This window comes from Somniosus microcephalus, chromosome 1 (genome assembly GCF_052327205.1).
Source record: "Somniosus microcephalus isolate GS21.2 chromosome 1, FLI_Smic_1.0, whole genome shotgun sequence".
Taxonomy (NCBI): domain Eukaryota; kingdom Metazoa; phylum Chordata; class Chondrichthyes; order Squaliformes; family Somniosidae; genus Somniosus; species Somniosus microcephalus.
Window position 1 is genome coordinate 52,229,094 of NC_140987.1, and position 15,835 is coordinate 52,244,928.

Here is a 15,835-nt window from a genome sequence, read left to right on the forward strand (position 1 = left end):
GTCGATATTTGCAGGAGGTCCCTGGAAACATGTCGATATTTGCAGGAGGTCCCTGAGAGCATGTCGATATTTGTAGGAGGTCCCTGGGAGCGTGTCGATATTTGCAGGAGTATCCTGGTAAAATTTCAACTTTTGCAGGAGGTCCCTGAGAGTTTGTAAATATTTTCAGGAGGTCCCCGAAAATGTGCTGATATTTACAGGAGGTCCCTGTGTGGGGAAAGTGCTTAAATTTTTTTTGAATAAAGTTAAAGGTGAGATCTATGTACATTTATAAGGAAGGAATGCGTGATGGCAAGAGTCATTTTTAGTCAGTGATGTAGAGGCTACATTTTATTGGATAGTTTATAACTGCTACAAATTTGTAAAAAAAAATTAACAATTTACCACAGATGTTTATGCTGATAAACAAGAACAGAAACAACAACAAAATTTACTTTGGTAAAAAAGATAAAGATTTATGTTCACTTCAGCATTCAATTACCCTGAATAAAATAATCCCTTTACATATGATAAAAAAAATAAAAAGCTTGCTTTAGAAAAAGATTAAAGCCTGTCCTTTTTATCAAGATAAATTCTTGCGCACTGCTTATTGTAGTTTTTGTGCTTCAGCAAAGGAGACCAGTGAAAGCAGGCATTAGATCAGGCCATGAACTCTGAACCACAGGAATCGTTTAAGTTCTAAATGCATGTATTTGCCAGTAATGTGACAGCATTAAGTGCTAAACTAGATTTAAGGTGCAAAAAGCAGGCTGTAAAATTCCGTTCCTCCTGCGCTATATACATATTCACATTCAAAGAGTATAAAAAAATTACACGTTGTCAAAGCAGTTCACATTTTTTCCCCCTGCTGCAGCCGGGTTTGAGAGGCACGAAGAGTTTGTCGTTGTATCGTATTGGTCCTGTCTCGCGTGCTCAGATGTGCGACCTTGGCTGAGGCGAAACCCAGCCATTTCTCTTATTTTGTTGTCGTTGGAAAAAACAAACAAGTGCAACAGGAAAACAAAACAAAAAATCGTTCGTAAAAATGTTGTCCTGAGTTAAAATTGATGAACTGGAGATGGCAGTTGCGGCAAAGAGAACCAGGTGATTTCCAGTTCTGCAGCACATTTTCTTTTAAGTTATATATATTTAGTCAAATCGGCCTATAAGGTCCATCTATGTTACAGTGTAGCTTAGCCCACTAAAGACTTCACCAGAACAAGGAGACATTTACTCAATAAAAAGGGATTCAGCAACTATTGCCTCTGGTTAAGTCTGATGTCTTCATGATGACAGTCGCACGGTTTTCGGCCGCACGTTGTTTTAAAGAGGCTTGCTGCGATGGTACTGGTGACGTAGAGATGCTAACTGACGGGCTGGTGCATGTGGCAGTGGTGTAAATGAGTGCTGGCTCACATCCATTGGTTAGAAATTTGAGACTGCAGATGCTGGGAGTCACGTAAGGCACTGTGTGCGGGTAAAATACATTGTTCATTCCCACGTTGCTCAGAAACTCCTTTCCTTCAATGTTGCTCTGCTGCCATTGTGTCTGATCTTGGTTTGTGTTAACAGTCACCTATTTAAATAAAGAGGAATAAAATGAAACTTTCTTCCCACAAACGATGAAGTTCTTACAACAGACGTACAACTAAACCAGAGGGTATAACTATCAGGAAAGGTTGAACAAACTGGGGTTCTTTTATCTAGAAAATAGAAGGCTGACAAGTGACCTGATAAAATTATGAAAGGGTTTGATAGGATAGACGTAGAGAAGATGTTTCCACTTGTGGGGGAGTCCAAAACTAGTGGCCATAAATATAAGATAGTCACCAATAAATCCAGTAAGGAATTCAGGAGAAACGACTTTACCCAGAGAGAGGTTAGAAGGTGAAACTCGCTACCACAAGGAGTAGTTGAGGTGAACAGCACAGATGTATTTAAGGGGAAGCTAGATAAATACACGGGGGAGAAAGAAATAGAAGGATATGGTGATAGGGTGAGATGAAGTTGAGTGGGAGGAGGCTCATGCAGAGCGTAAACACTGGCATAGACTGGTTGAGCCAAACAGCCTGTTTCTGTGCTGTTAAATTCGATGTAATTGTGTGTAAATCCTCTTGAACACAATACTGAACTCTCTAAGGCAGAATTGCCGAGGTCCCTGTTCAGGCTCACAGCAAATGTCAGGAAATCAGGCTGGGAGTGCAGGCCTGTAAAGGAACCTGCCCACTTTTTCCATCATTTCAATTATTGGAGGTTTACAGGCCTACGCCCCACAACCAAAGCTCTGGAGGTTCCACACAGCCAGCTCACCGGCTTTTAAATAGAAATGAAATGGGCGGAAATTTGAATGGGCTGCGCAGCCCGTTAAAGAGGCCGCGCACTCAAAAAAAATTAGAGGGAACATTGCTCACAACCGAGCCAATTTTCTGATATTCTCTGCACCCATGCGATCCACTGCACCTGGGCGTAAAACCAGGAAAATCTCCACTCAGGTTTGAAGTAACACCATCGGTTTGAAGGTAGTTGATACAAATGAAAGGGTACATTCACCGATCCCATGTTCTCAGCTGGGAGCTGTGCTTGAAGGGAGCGTGGGCCAGTGAATTGACACCCTGCAGTGTTGTAGTGATAACTAACCATTGGGATGGAAATATCGATAGAGTCTGGGGTTCAGGCTGTGGCACGATACTTCACTACTGATCACCTTCCCCTTTCTCCTCCTCCGGACAGCTTAACCTTGACCTCTTATGAGGCGCTATCTACCCGTTGATAATTTTGTGAGAAAAAAAATCAGCGGGCATGCAAAAGGGATTTGATATTTTCTGGTAAAAACGATCAAACCTGTGTGAGCCACTGAGTCCTGGATTTGGCTGGGGTTTGTATATAGGGTGGCGGTGGAGGAGCTGGTGACAGCGTTAGAACCATCACTGCTTGAGGTAATGATGCAGTTGGTACAGGTTTCATCAGTGGAAGGGGACAGGTCGAGCATAAGTAGGCAATGTTGCGGAGGTGGAAGAATACAGATAAAAAGCCTGTGCGAACTCAATCAATACTTTCAAATACATAAAGTGCTGCACTGTCGGAGGTGCGTCTTTCGGATAGGACGTTAAACCGAGGCCCCATCTCGGGTGGGCGTAAAAGATCCCATGGCACTATTTCAAAGAAGAGCAGGGGAGTTATCCCCGATGTCCTGGCCAAAAAATGTATCCCTCAATCAATGCCACTAAAACAGATTATCTGGTTATGATCACATTGTTGTTTGTGGGAGCTTGCTGTGCGCAAATTGGCTGCTGCGTTTCCTACATTACAACAGTGACTACACTTCAAAAAAGTACTTCATTGGCTGTAAAGTGTTTTGGGACCTCCTGAGGTCGTGAAAGCTGCTATATAAATGCAAGTCTTTCTTTGTTTTCTCCTTTTTTTCCTTTGTTTTAACTTCAAAGCAGCATGTTCTTTACTGACCTCATTGAGTTCTTCATCAGTTCCGACGCTATCCGTTTCACTTTCTATTGGATAAACAAAAGTGAAAACTAGTTTAACCCGAGAGCCTTTCAGCTTACACTTTGTGAAACCATTCCATTTTCATCAAAATAACATCTCACAGTACCCGTGATCCTTTGCAACGTTTGCTCATAGTCATACCTTTCCTGCTGCAAATATTTAAAAAAAGCACCGGCTGGCCTACCAGATTCTGAATGGGTTAGTCTTTCAAATCCTCAAAAGTTAAACTTCTACCTGTTGCTATGAGGAAGGCTAACAAAACGGCCACGCATAGCAACGCTCCTCACAATGCAAAGTAAACACCACCACGTGACTCTTGGGCCATTTCCTATTGCACAATTGGTTTGGTTGAGGAATTTTGCCAAATGTATTCAAATGAGCCTTGCAAACTGTGGATTTGCAGGCAAGTACAACAAATACTGTATAAATGTCAAAAGTTGTATCGGAAGGTAACATCTGACTAGGCTGGCAATTGTCAATTAAAAATAAAAGAGCTCATGCTCCTTTTAACGAAACAATATTCTCCCATATGCCCTTCTTAACTCTCCCCTTGCACAGCCGCTCTCGTCCACAAGTCAATCAGGCTTCAAGTGGGACAGTAGAAATGTAGGCCTCAGGCTTTTATACAACAATACCAGGCATTATGTTTGCATAATAGTGCTGAAGTTCTTGCTTCATGTATTGTGATGCATGCTAATACACTATGCCCTGCACTGCCTCCTATTTTATTTTAGTCAGTCGTTCAAACTCAGTCTGACATTTTGTACCAGTACATCAATACTCATGAGCCTATTAGAATCCATGGGGTAGAAATGGATAGTGCTGGTCTGGCGGCGTGAACTGGGCGCAGAGAACGATCCCTGAGCCAGAACAGGTAAGGCCAAGACCCAATCGATATTGGGCCTCGAGCCTCATTTAAATTAGACCGGCAAAGTGGACATCAATTTCAAGCTGCTGCAGCAACCTTCTGGTAAGTCCCGGGAGAGGGAGAGGAGTGGGGGGGGGGGCCAAGGCAATCGGATAAGGGGCGCAACGAAGTGCAATTTCTAGACTCATATTTTTTGCTCCTGCCAGTGTTTCTCCAGGAAGTCTGCGAAGAAATGGTGCCACGGTGCTCACACATAGTGAGGCAACTTCCATCCGGGTTGAAAATTAAAATGGCAGCAAGCAAATTCCTAAAACAAGGGAATTATTGTGACTACCAGTCACATGTACATCTGTGAGGAATTCTGAGTACTGCGACAGAAGGTGGTCTGTCACTAAATTTCAATCAAGTAAATGGAAAGAAAATCGGGCGTGCTGTACAACTGTGTAAAGAATTATTTTCTAACCTTCCACTGAATTCTATTTGTGATTAACTTAAATTTGTGCCCTCTAGTTACCATCTCACTGACCAGTGGAGACAATCTATCATAATCTTAAAGACTGCTATCAGGTCACCCTTAACCTCCTCACCTCTAGTAAAAATCCCCACTACAAGCTTGCATCCTTCATCTTTCAGCAGTTCTATCACTAATTTAAATATTCTCTTACAACTAATGTGCCTATAGAAAGGTTTTTTTTATTGCCCTTTATGTTCTGTAATCAATAAGATGTCAAGGCCTTAGAGGGGGCGCAGAGGAGATTTACTAGAATGGCACCAGGGTTAAAATACTTTAGTTACGTGGCGAGACTAGAGAAACTGGGGTTGTTGTCCTTAGAGCAGAGAAGGATGAGGGGAGATTTGATAGGCGTGTTCAAAATCATGAAGATTTTTGATACAGTAAATAAGGAGAAACTGTTTCCAGTGGCAGAAGGGTCGGTAACCAGAGGACGCAGATTTAAGGTGATTGGCAAAAGAACCAGAGGTGACACGAGGAAACATTTTTTTACACATGTTTGTTGTGATCTGGAATGCACTGCCTGAAAGGGTGGTGGAAGCAGATTGAACAGTAACTTTCAAAAAGGATTTAAATTTGCAGGGCTACGGGGAAAGAGCAGGAGAGTGGGACTAATTGGATAGCTCTTTCAAAGAGCAGGCACGATGAGCCGAATGGCCTCCTTCAGTGCTGTATCATTCTATGGTTCTAGGATTACACACAGCCACAGGTTCCACTCAGAACAATGTTATTTCCCTCCTGTTTTGGTGCCAAGCCCATATTCTTGTTGAAGCAGGAATCAAGTTCTGTTTTGATTATTGGTGCATTCACCATGGCCTACTGTACTGTTAATTTAGAGCCTGAGGTGCTTTACTTGGCAGCAGTCTATTCATAGTTTAATAACTCTGTATCCAAAATAGTTACTCCTTAAGTTAGGTTTAGCTCAGCATTTCTACGGCTTACAATCACCAGCCCGAGTTCATTACAAAGAACCTCTCCAAAGATAATGGGCAAAAAGAACCAGAAGGGAGATGAGGACAATTTTGTTTTACACAGCGAGTTGTTGTGATCTGGATGCACTGCCTGAAAGGGTGGTGAAAGCAGATTCAATAGTAACTTTCAAAAGGAAATTGGATAAATACTTGAAAAGGAAAAATGTGCAGGTCTATGGGGAAAGAGCAGGGCAGTGGGTCGAATTGGATAGCTCTTCCAAAGAGCCAGCACAGCACAATGGGCCGAATGGCCTCCTTCAGTTCTGTATCATTCTATGATTTAAAAAAAAAGTGAATCTTCCCCTTCCTCCCTTTAAAACATTGATTCCACCCCTTCGATATTCTCACCATCAACCCCTGAAGACATAATTTCACACTGGCAGCCTTTCAGTAACTCACCCAAGTGGTCATTCTTCATACCTGAGCCCTCGCAGGGAGTGTCAGCAGCTTGTGCAGTTATGGAGGGCTTTACAATGAAGGTCTTGTCCTGTTCTCACCTGAACGTCCACAAAGGTGCACTCTCCAATAAGGGGGATCACTGGATAGCAATTGGGGGCTGACATTTCCCATCCCTAGCCCACCTGCACCAAGCAAATTGGTAACATCTTTACTGCTGTCTTGGCTGAGGTCAGCTAACTCAGCACAGGCTGGTGATTGAACCTAGGGACCTTCCTGAGCTGTGTGGCACAGTACCAAACTGGACAGTGCGGTTACCCACCGTGCCATCAGGGAAGCTGCGCAAGTCATCAATTTGAGACCCGCTAACATTCTTTGGGACGCTTTTCCAATGCTTCTATCTTTTGCAAGCACGGTTATAACTGGGCTATCGGTGGAGCCTTGATGCTTTGCAACTATCACACAGACTGAAAAGTGTTGTAACCTTTTAGTTTAAGGCGCATAAACATTTCTAGTAAAATATATGGGATTATTAAGTGGCAATGTTGAATGGGTTATAAATAGAACACCAACCTGCGTAGGAAGAGACAGGGGAGATCTGTAATGGGTACAGCTGGCTTGTGCTGACAGGTTGGTCGTCACATTCTGTGGTCACTTCTATCACTTGGCAGACATCTGGCGGATTGCTGACAATCATGGGTTCTTCCAACATACCGTGACTTGGAGAGTACCCAAGCTCTTAAAAGGAATCACATTGTATCAGTTTGCATAGAGTTGCAGGGAAAGGTCTCGTGCAACATATAAAGGACATGTTTATAAACGTGCCAAAGAATATCGCCAACCTACTTGCACTCCCTCATTCCTACCGCCGCCCCCCCCCGCCCAATCCCCCCCAAAAACCCACAAAGGCAATTAGCAGTGGACTTAATTCTGTTGCTTTTAAGCTGCTTTTACAATGTGCGCTTCGTTACTTTGGACTGTGGGAGACTGAGGTCCAGGGGCTGGCATTCCACGCTCACACTGCTATAGCCAGCTGCCTCATCTCATTGGCAGAATCGTAGGCCCACATTTTAGCTGAAAGCGGGAGACCAGGTTCACAAAAGGCTTCATCAGAATGCGGAGAAACGATCCTGCAATTTGTCACGGACAAAGGGCCCCAAAGTATTAGCTCCAGTTAAAAAACAATCTTTTTGAAATACAAAGACATACTCCACATTTCTCCGTTGAGTATTTCCTGTCTCTGCGGTCACAGCAGGTGTGCCGTCTAAAGATCTTTCATAATCAAGGGTTGTCACCTCAGGCCTCTCTACTCCAGTAATGTGTCAGCCTTGGCTCAGTTGTAGTCAGAAGGTTGTGGGTTCAAGTCCAAATCTAGAACTTGAGCACAAATTTAGACTGACACTCCAGTGCAGTACTGGAGCAGGCACTGTCTTTTGGCTTCAGATGTTAAACCAAGGCCCAGTCCACCTGTTCAGATCTATTTGAAGAAGAGCAGAGAGGTGCCCTGGCCAATATCACCAAAAACAGATCAAGTAGTCACGCATCTCATTGCTGTCTGCATAATTAGCTGCCGTATTTGCCTAGAAAACTGCAGTGACTGCACTTCAAAAACAACCCATTGGCAATTAGGTGCGCCAATCTTGGGAGTGCCAGACTGTCGTACAGGTAGACTATCCTTTATCCGCACTTCCGAAAACTGAAAACCTCTAAAAACCGAAAGTTTTTTCGTGGAGCGTAAGTCGTGCGCACGACATGACCCGAGTGGCGCAAAACATGACCCGACGCGGCCAATGCTTGACCCACGCAGGTGTGAAGCGTCAGTTGTGTCTCAGCACTGTCACACGTGTGCCTGCTGCTCTCTTTGATATTTGTTGGTTTTTTACGATTTGTGAAAATGCTAAAAAGAGCTGCAGATACCCCTATGGGTAACAGTGAAAAGCAGAGAAGGAAGCATCTCTCATTATCGATATCGCAGAAAGTGGAGTTATTGCAGAAGCTTGATCGTGGTGTGTCTGTGCGACGTCTTACTGAAGAATATGGTGTGGGAACTACCACCATATATGACTTAAAGAAACAGAAAGACAAGTTGTTGAAGTTTTACACTGACAGTGATGACCATAAACTAATGAAAAGTAGGAAAACATTGCATAGAGCAAAAAATGAAGATCTTGACCGTGTGCTGATTGAGTGGATTCGACAACGCAGAGGTGAACGTGTGCCACTGACTGGTTTGATGGTCATGAAACAAGCTAGAATATACCATGAAGAACTGAACATTGAAGTTGAGTGTGAATATTCAGAAGGTTGGCTGCATAAATTTAAGAAGCGTCATGGTATAAAATATCTGAAAATCTGTGGTGAAAAAGCTTCTGCTGATCATGAAGCAGCTGAAAATTACATAGACGAATTTGCCAAAATAATATCTGATGAAAACCTCGGTCCTGAACAAATTTACAATACTGATGAAACAGCTCTGTTCTGGCGCTATGTTCCTAGAAAAACATTAGCAACGGCTGATGAGATTGCACCAGCAGGTTTTAAGGACGCTGAGGACAGGTTGACTGTTCTTGGGTGTGCCAATGCTGCAGGCACACACAAGTTAAAGTTGGTAGTGATTGGAAAAAGCCAACATCCGAGATGTTTGAAAGGTGTATGCAATTTACCTGTGCATTATTATGCGAGCAAGAAAGCATGGGTAACCAGAGGAATATTTTCTCACTGGTTCAATAACCACTTCGTACCAGCGACACGAGCTCATTGCAGGCAAGTTGGACTGGAAGAAAACTGCAAAATTTTATTGTTCCTGGACAACTGCTCCGCACATCCCCCTCCTGAACTTCTTGTGAAAAGTTATGTTTTCGCCATTAACTTTCCTCCTAATGTGACATCTTTAATACAGCCTTGTGACCAAGGAATTTTACGCTCCATGAAGAGCAAGTATAAAGACGTTTTTTTGAACTCTATGCTTGATGCAATCAACAGAGGCATAGGAATCCAAAGCTTCCTGAAAGAATTCAATGTTAAGGATGCCATTTATGCAGTTGCTAATGCTTGGAACGATGTTGACAAACCAACATTAATAAATGCTTGGCACAGACTTTGGCTTTCAACGATGTTTCATGAAGATGGACCTGCAGATGAAGATTTTGAAGGATTTCCTGTCAGTCAGGAGACGATGATGATATCAAACCTCCTTACTTACGCCAAAGGTTTATCATCCGAAAGTGCAAATAAGTTAGAGGAAGCTGACATCGAAGAAGTGCTGAACATTGACAATGATGCACCTGTTGTGCATTCGTTGAGTGATGGGGAAATTGCTGAAATGGTGTTAAATAAAGACAAACATGAGGATAGTACTGATGATGATGATGATGACATTGTGAACACAGGTGAAAAAATCCCCATAGACGATATGGTGACAATGTGTGATCAGTTAATTGCTGGCCTTGAACAACGTGCATTTATCAGTGAGCAAGAGATTATGCAAGTTTACTCAATTAAGGAGAGACTGCTTAGACAGAAACCAATGTTAATGAGACAGATGACGCTGGAAGAAATCTTTAAAAAGGCCGTCTGTCGTAGTGCTGCTTCATCACTTGAGAATCCTGTTCCTGGCCCATCTTCAGATGTCCGACTCCAACCTGATGACGACGATGACAACACTGATGTACCCTCTTCTCCAAGATCCTCAAGCCAGATGTAATGTACCTTTACTGCATGTATATGTACAGGTATTTAGCTTAGTTTGTACCTGTATATGTTTGAAGTTTTACTGAATGTTTTCCTTACAAATAAACTGTACTAGAGTATTTATCCCTGTAATACTACAGTACTTATAGTCTTTATTTATCCCACTCAGTGTGAATACAGGTATTCATAAGGTTCGCTGCAGAAATATTAATGTGGTGGCTTACGGGGTGCTGCCCCGTAATACCTTCTGAAATCCGAAATTTTCCGAAATCCGAAACACGGCTGGTCCCAAGGTTTTCGGATAAAGGATAGTCTACCTGTAGTTTGTGCCTCAAAACTTTGAACAAAAGCATTTTTGCTGCAATAGAAAACAAAGGGAAACAATCTAAATAATGGCAATGACAAAGTACCTGGCAGGGGCTGATAAATGAGGAAAATCACATCTAATATTATAATTTTGGAAAATCTGTCAATTTAGCAACATATTTTTTGTTTTATATGCATGCTGCAATAAGGGGTAAGCCATTTAGGACTGAGATGAGGAGGAATTTCTTCACCCAGAGAGTGGTGAACCTGTGGAATTCTCTACCACAGAAGGCAGTTGAGGCCAATTCATTAAATATATTCAAGAAGGAGTTAGATATATTTCTTAAAGCTAAAGGGATCAAGGGATATGGGGAGAAAGCAGGGACAGGGTACTGAATTTGGATGATCAGCCATGATCTCATTGAATGGCGGAACAGGCTCGAGGGGCTGAATGGCCTACTCCTGCTCCTATCTTCTATGTTTCTATGCAATTGCCCTACAATTGATATGATTTTTATATTAGATATCATTTAAATGTTTATACTTTATAACACGGAATGCTCAGGTTGTGGATCCACTCTACAAGGACAGCCCTATTGTACTCAAGTGCCACAATGCACCATTTGTGATGCTCTTTAAAAACAGCTAATGAATGTTGATGCTACCGAGGGGTTGTGCGCTGCAAGGAACTAGCATCTGATCTAATTTGCTTGCACACTTTTTGGACAGTGATAATTGTTTCCTGATCCGTGCAGAATTGGGAAGAGGTAATGTAGGTGTTTACAATTCAGAGTAAATTCAGCGAGGCTCGTTCCTGGTATGGAGCCCTGCTCAATGAGAGTGTGGTTCGAAGAATTGGGCATGGAGGTCAGCGTCACTGATTCATGATGCTCCAGAGCTTCTGGTGATTAAGATCTATCGAAGCACTGACCTCCCGCTCCCTCCCCCCACCCCCATCTCCGATCCTCAAGCGCAGCCTCACTGAACTTACCTTTATAATTTCAGAATGTTTGTGCGAGGGAATTTTCCTCAAATCAAAATTGCATGCTTTCATAGAAGTATTAGTAAAATATTATAAAACGGATACATTTCAAGACATGAAGTATGAGTTTAGGTGGCATCTAACATCCAATTTCCCTTGTTCTGAGAAGCCTCTCATCTATATCTGGTAACAATAACAAAGCAACTGTGGTTTCCCTAGTGTTACACTGTAAGAGAGCCCTGTGCTATTTCATCACTACCGTGAATCATGCTGAAAACACATAATCAGTTTATTCATGCTAATCGGGACTACCGGTCACATTAGTCATCATCAAATTGGAACTGAGTTGCTGCTGGACATGCTCCGCATCCAAGTAACTTCCTCAAAACCAGGCCCACTAAAGATTCTCAATGCCACCTACATAGTAGTGTTTGGCGAATCGCAGGAGTGTGTTTTGAGACAGCAACTGACTTCTGAGTTCAGACTGTGTTCGTGAACGGTTCAAGATTTGAAGGTTGATGACATCTACAGCCCTCAATGTACTTGTATCTGTTATCATCAGTCACTATTTTTAAAAAAAGAAACATTTTGAATGCCATTCTGTAACCGCCTGCAAAATTATCAGGGTGATTCTGATCTTTCAGCCTCTGTCTCGAACCTCACACATATTTGAGACAATAATTTCATGGTGTGGCGTGTCGCAACAGGTGCAAGCCTATGTCCTACCACACTACAAAAAACAGTGAGGTGTCAGAAAACCCACTCCTTTTCAGCCCTTTCACAGCTTCACACTCTTAAGTGCATATGATGTTCTGTAGTTAGTGGGTTTTGACTTTGATCCCTTCTTGTAGACCATGTCTGTTGTTTCCCATGATGGGGGAGATGACACTGGTTGACCAGAGATATTGAAACAGATGAGTCATGACAGCAGTTAATTCCACTGAGGCGTGGAACATTTAACCTACTAACTCCCACGTACCATCATATCCTCTCTTAATTGCAAAACATGGCTTGTTTTGTGCAGTATATGTTTCAACAGCCATGGAAACGTATAATTTAATAGAAGATAATCGATGTATTTAAGCAATGGACTGTTCTGGTGCACTCGAGTATATGAGACTCACCTATAAGGCTGCCCACAGTGCTGTGAACTTGTGCATCCTCCTTCAGCACAATACTGGAGTTTGTGTAGCGACCATGACTGTTTATCAATACTGAATTTTCTTCAAAAGGAAAATTTGGTGCTTTCCACTATCAAAAAAAAAGTTTTAAAAATCAGTCCAATAGCAAACACCTGCAGAATTCCCCAGTGAGGAGCTATCCCTTCCATGTTATTTTGGTGAAATTTTTATGACCAATTTATGAATCACCTCTGTACAGACCTATTTATATAAATTAGTCATTTTGCAACTAACCTCCTGTCACTTATTTTTACTACTTTACTGTCTTCAATGCTCAAACCTCATGACGCAAGAACAAAAAGTAGCCTTATTTGACAACTGACTGCTAAAATTATAACTGGTTGGCACAGCAGTGAAATGAAATGAAAGGTTACGGCCTAGATTTTCCTACCCTGTACTACCCAATGCCAGGAGTGGGCAACGACGGGAAAATTGACTAGTGAGCCATTCTCCTGATTGCCACCACTTCCGGGATTTTCTACACTTATTCAACGAAAACACGTGACACGCTTAAACAACCATTTCAATCTCAGGGCTGGCAAAATGAAGAATGCACATCTGATATATTCTGGACTCTTGTTCCCTCCAAGGACACAAGCTTTTTGCTGATAAGTCATTATTTATTTTAAAAGACAAAAATATCCAGTTTGTGACATAATGCTCTGGCTATAGCACTGCACCCTGGATTTATTCATAACAGTGAATATATTTTATTTTCTGCATCTGGAATACTAATAAGCCCCTAAATTTGTTTGAATACCCTCATTGCATGTGCTGTTACCCTTCTCACCAAAGATACAAAACCAACAACAGCTTACAATTATATATAGTACCTTTAACATAGTAAAACATCCCACGGTGCTTCACAGGAGCGTCGTCAAACAAAATCTGACACTGAGCGACATAGGAGATATTAGGACAGGTGGTCAAAGAGGTAGGTTTTAAGAAGCGTCTTAAAGGAGGAAAGAGAGGTAGAGAGGCGGAGAGGTTTAGGGAGGGAATTCCAGAGCTTAAGGCCTTGGCAGCTGAAGGCACGGCCGCCAATGATGGAGCGATTAAAATTGAGGGTGTTCAAGAGGCCAGAATTGGCGGAGCACAGAGATCTCGGGGGGTTGTAGGGCTGGAGGAGGTTACAGAGATAGGGAGGAGGCGAGGCCTTGGAGGGATTTGAAAACAAGGATGAGAATTTTAAAATCGAGGTTTTGCTGGACTGGGAGTCAGTGATGATGGGTGAACAGGACTTGCTGCGTGTTAGGACACAGACAGCTGAGTTTTGGATGACAAAACAGTTAATAGCTGCTACTAGATAAGTGAAAAGCCTCACCTTTATATGCTGTCAGTGAAATAATAAAAACGGTTTAGTGCTGGGAACTAGATGATGAAGGAGTATTGTGCGGACTACATAAATTGTTGGAACACTAAAAAAATGTTGCGCAAGACTCAAACCACTGTTTCTACACAATTATACAAAAGGGAGCCCCACTGTAGTATAACTGAGTAACTGGACATCAATTCACCTTGGCGGGTTTGATCGTTTCTTCCTTTTCCACTTTTGATTTCTTTCCTGTGAAGAAAGATTTCAAATTTCAGAACAACAGTGGTCAGTGACTGGAGGCTGGCAATTCTGAAGGCAAGCTGACTACTGGAGCTCCAAGGTTCTGGCTACATATTCAGCTTAGATGTATATCCACAGCTGAAGATATATATAGTACTTCCAACGTTCATATACTGTACAGTACAGGAATTAGAAAGTTCATCACATATACTGTCATCTTTCATAGAATTTTTTTTTTAAAGGCTCTGAAATGAAATACACACAATGCCTGGTTTTGCCCAAGTACAAAGTACAATTTGAAGTGGTTTACTACTAATGGTTGTTTTTAGTTTAATCATTATGAAAGGTCAGAGCTTGAACACAAAGGCAACTCTGCAACTTAAAACTCTGTCCAAACTCACAGAGCGGAACCTATTTTCATGTAAAAGTAGAGTGAGAGGGGATATGACCCAAATTTTTAAATGCAGAAATGCACACAATATATAGATGCAAACAGACTGACCTTAAATTGTGATTACAGATCTGAAGATCATTAGTAAGATTAAAGGTTATTGGTGAAACAAAAGTTCACAGGTACAGCTTAAGGAAATGAAAATAATTAAAACACATGGGTACAGCTAAAGAATGTAGGTTCAACTAAAACACGTGAGTAGCGGTAAAGGATACAGGTACAACCAAAGCACATGAGTATAACTAAACATCATTTGTATAATTAAAATACACAGATACAATCAAAGGCCATGGGTACAGCTAAACACTGTAGGTACAAACGGAAACAGAGACTAGAAACTGAAAGAATTTCCCCACACATAAAAGCAGGCTGCCAATAAACACAGTTAATGTTGTATCACTTAACATAGTTGAAAAGAAAACTGCACAAATGTTTGGGATTGATGGTTCTAATAAATCTAGTTGTTAAGTCTTCAAGTAATCTATGGAATGTGATAGTTCCTGTGTTTCTGGGACCATGCAAATCTCATCCATGGAATGTAACTGGTCAGGGTTGAACAAAGGAGCCTGTATTGGAGATTGATACCATAAATTATCTGAGGGTAATGGAGAAATGTCACCCTGGAATAAATATAGGAGCAGAGGAATTGGTAGACTCAAACAGGGCAAGGCCCATCTAGTTCATCTTTTAGGACAACAACAACTTGTATTTATATAGCGCCTTCAACGTAGTAAAACGTCGCAAGGCGCTTCACAGGAGTACTATAAGACAAGAAATTTGGAACCGAGCCGCATAAGCAGATATTAGGGCAGGTGACCAAAAGCTTGGTCAAAGAGGTAGGTTTTAAGGAGCGCCTTAAAGGAGGAAAGAGAGGTAGCGAGGCGGAGAGGTTTAGGCAGGGAATTCCAGAGCTTAGGGCCTAGGCAACAGAAGGCACAGCCACCAATGGTTGAGCGATTATAATCAGAGATGCTCAAGAGGGAAGAATTAGAGGAGCGCAGTTATCTTGGGGGGGGGGGGGGGGGGGTGTTGTGGGGCTGAAGGAGATTACAGAGCTGGGGGGGGGGGGGGGGGGGCGGGGAGGTCATTGAGGGATTTGAAAACAAGGATGAGAATTTTGAAATTGAGGCGTTGCTTAACCGGGAGCCAATGTAGGTCAGCGAGCACAGGGGTGATGGGTGAACGGGACTTGGTGCGAGTTAGGACACGGGCAGCTGAGTTTTAGATCATCTCAAGTTTACGTAGGGTAGAATGTGGAAGGCCAGCCAGGAGTGCGTTGGAATAGTCAAGTCTAGAGGTAACAAAGGCATGGATGAGGGTTTCAGCAGAGGATGAGCTGAGGCAAGGGCGGAGACGGGCGATGTTACGGAGGTGGAAATAGGCGGTCTTAGTTATGCTGCGGATATGTGGTCGGAAGCTCATTTCAGGGTCAAATATGACACCA

At 42.4% G+C, this 15,835-nt stretch overlaps 1 protein-coding gene across 1 annotated transcript in view; it reads right to left on the reverse strand.

Annotated features, from left to right (window-relative positions):
• Positions 1–317: 317 nt before the first annotated feature.
• The window catches only part of irf2b (interferon regulatory factor 2b), a 64,775-nt gene continuing 49,257 nt past the window's right edge, over positions 318–15,835 (reverse strand). The window contains exons 6-10 of the mRNA XM_085980754.1: positions 13,903–13,949; positions 12,329–12,455; positions 6,800–6,964; positions 3,442–3,485; positions 318–1,555 (exon numbers count right to left, since the gene is read on the reverse strand). Of these exons, the coding sequence (XP_085836880.1) occupies positions 1,229–1,555; positions 3,442–3,485; positions 6,800–6,964; positions 12,329–12,455; positions 13,903–13,949 (710 nt within the window). The 3' untranslated portion in view covers positions 318–1,228. The remainder of the gene's footprint in view (positions 1,556–3,441; positions 3,486–6,799; positions 6,965–12,328; positions 12,456–13,902; positions 13,950–15,835) is intronic.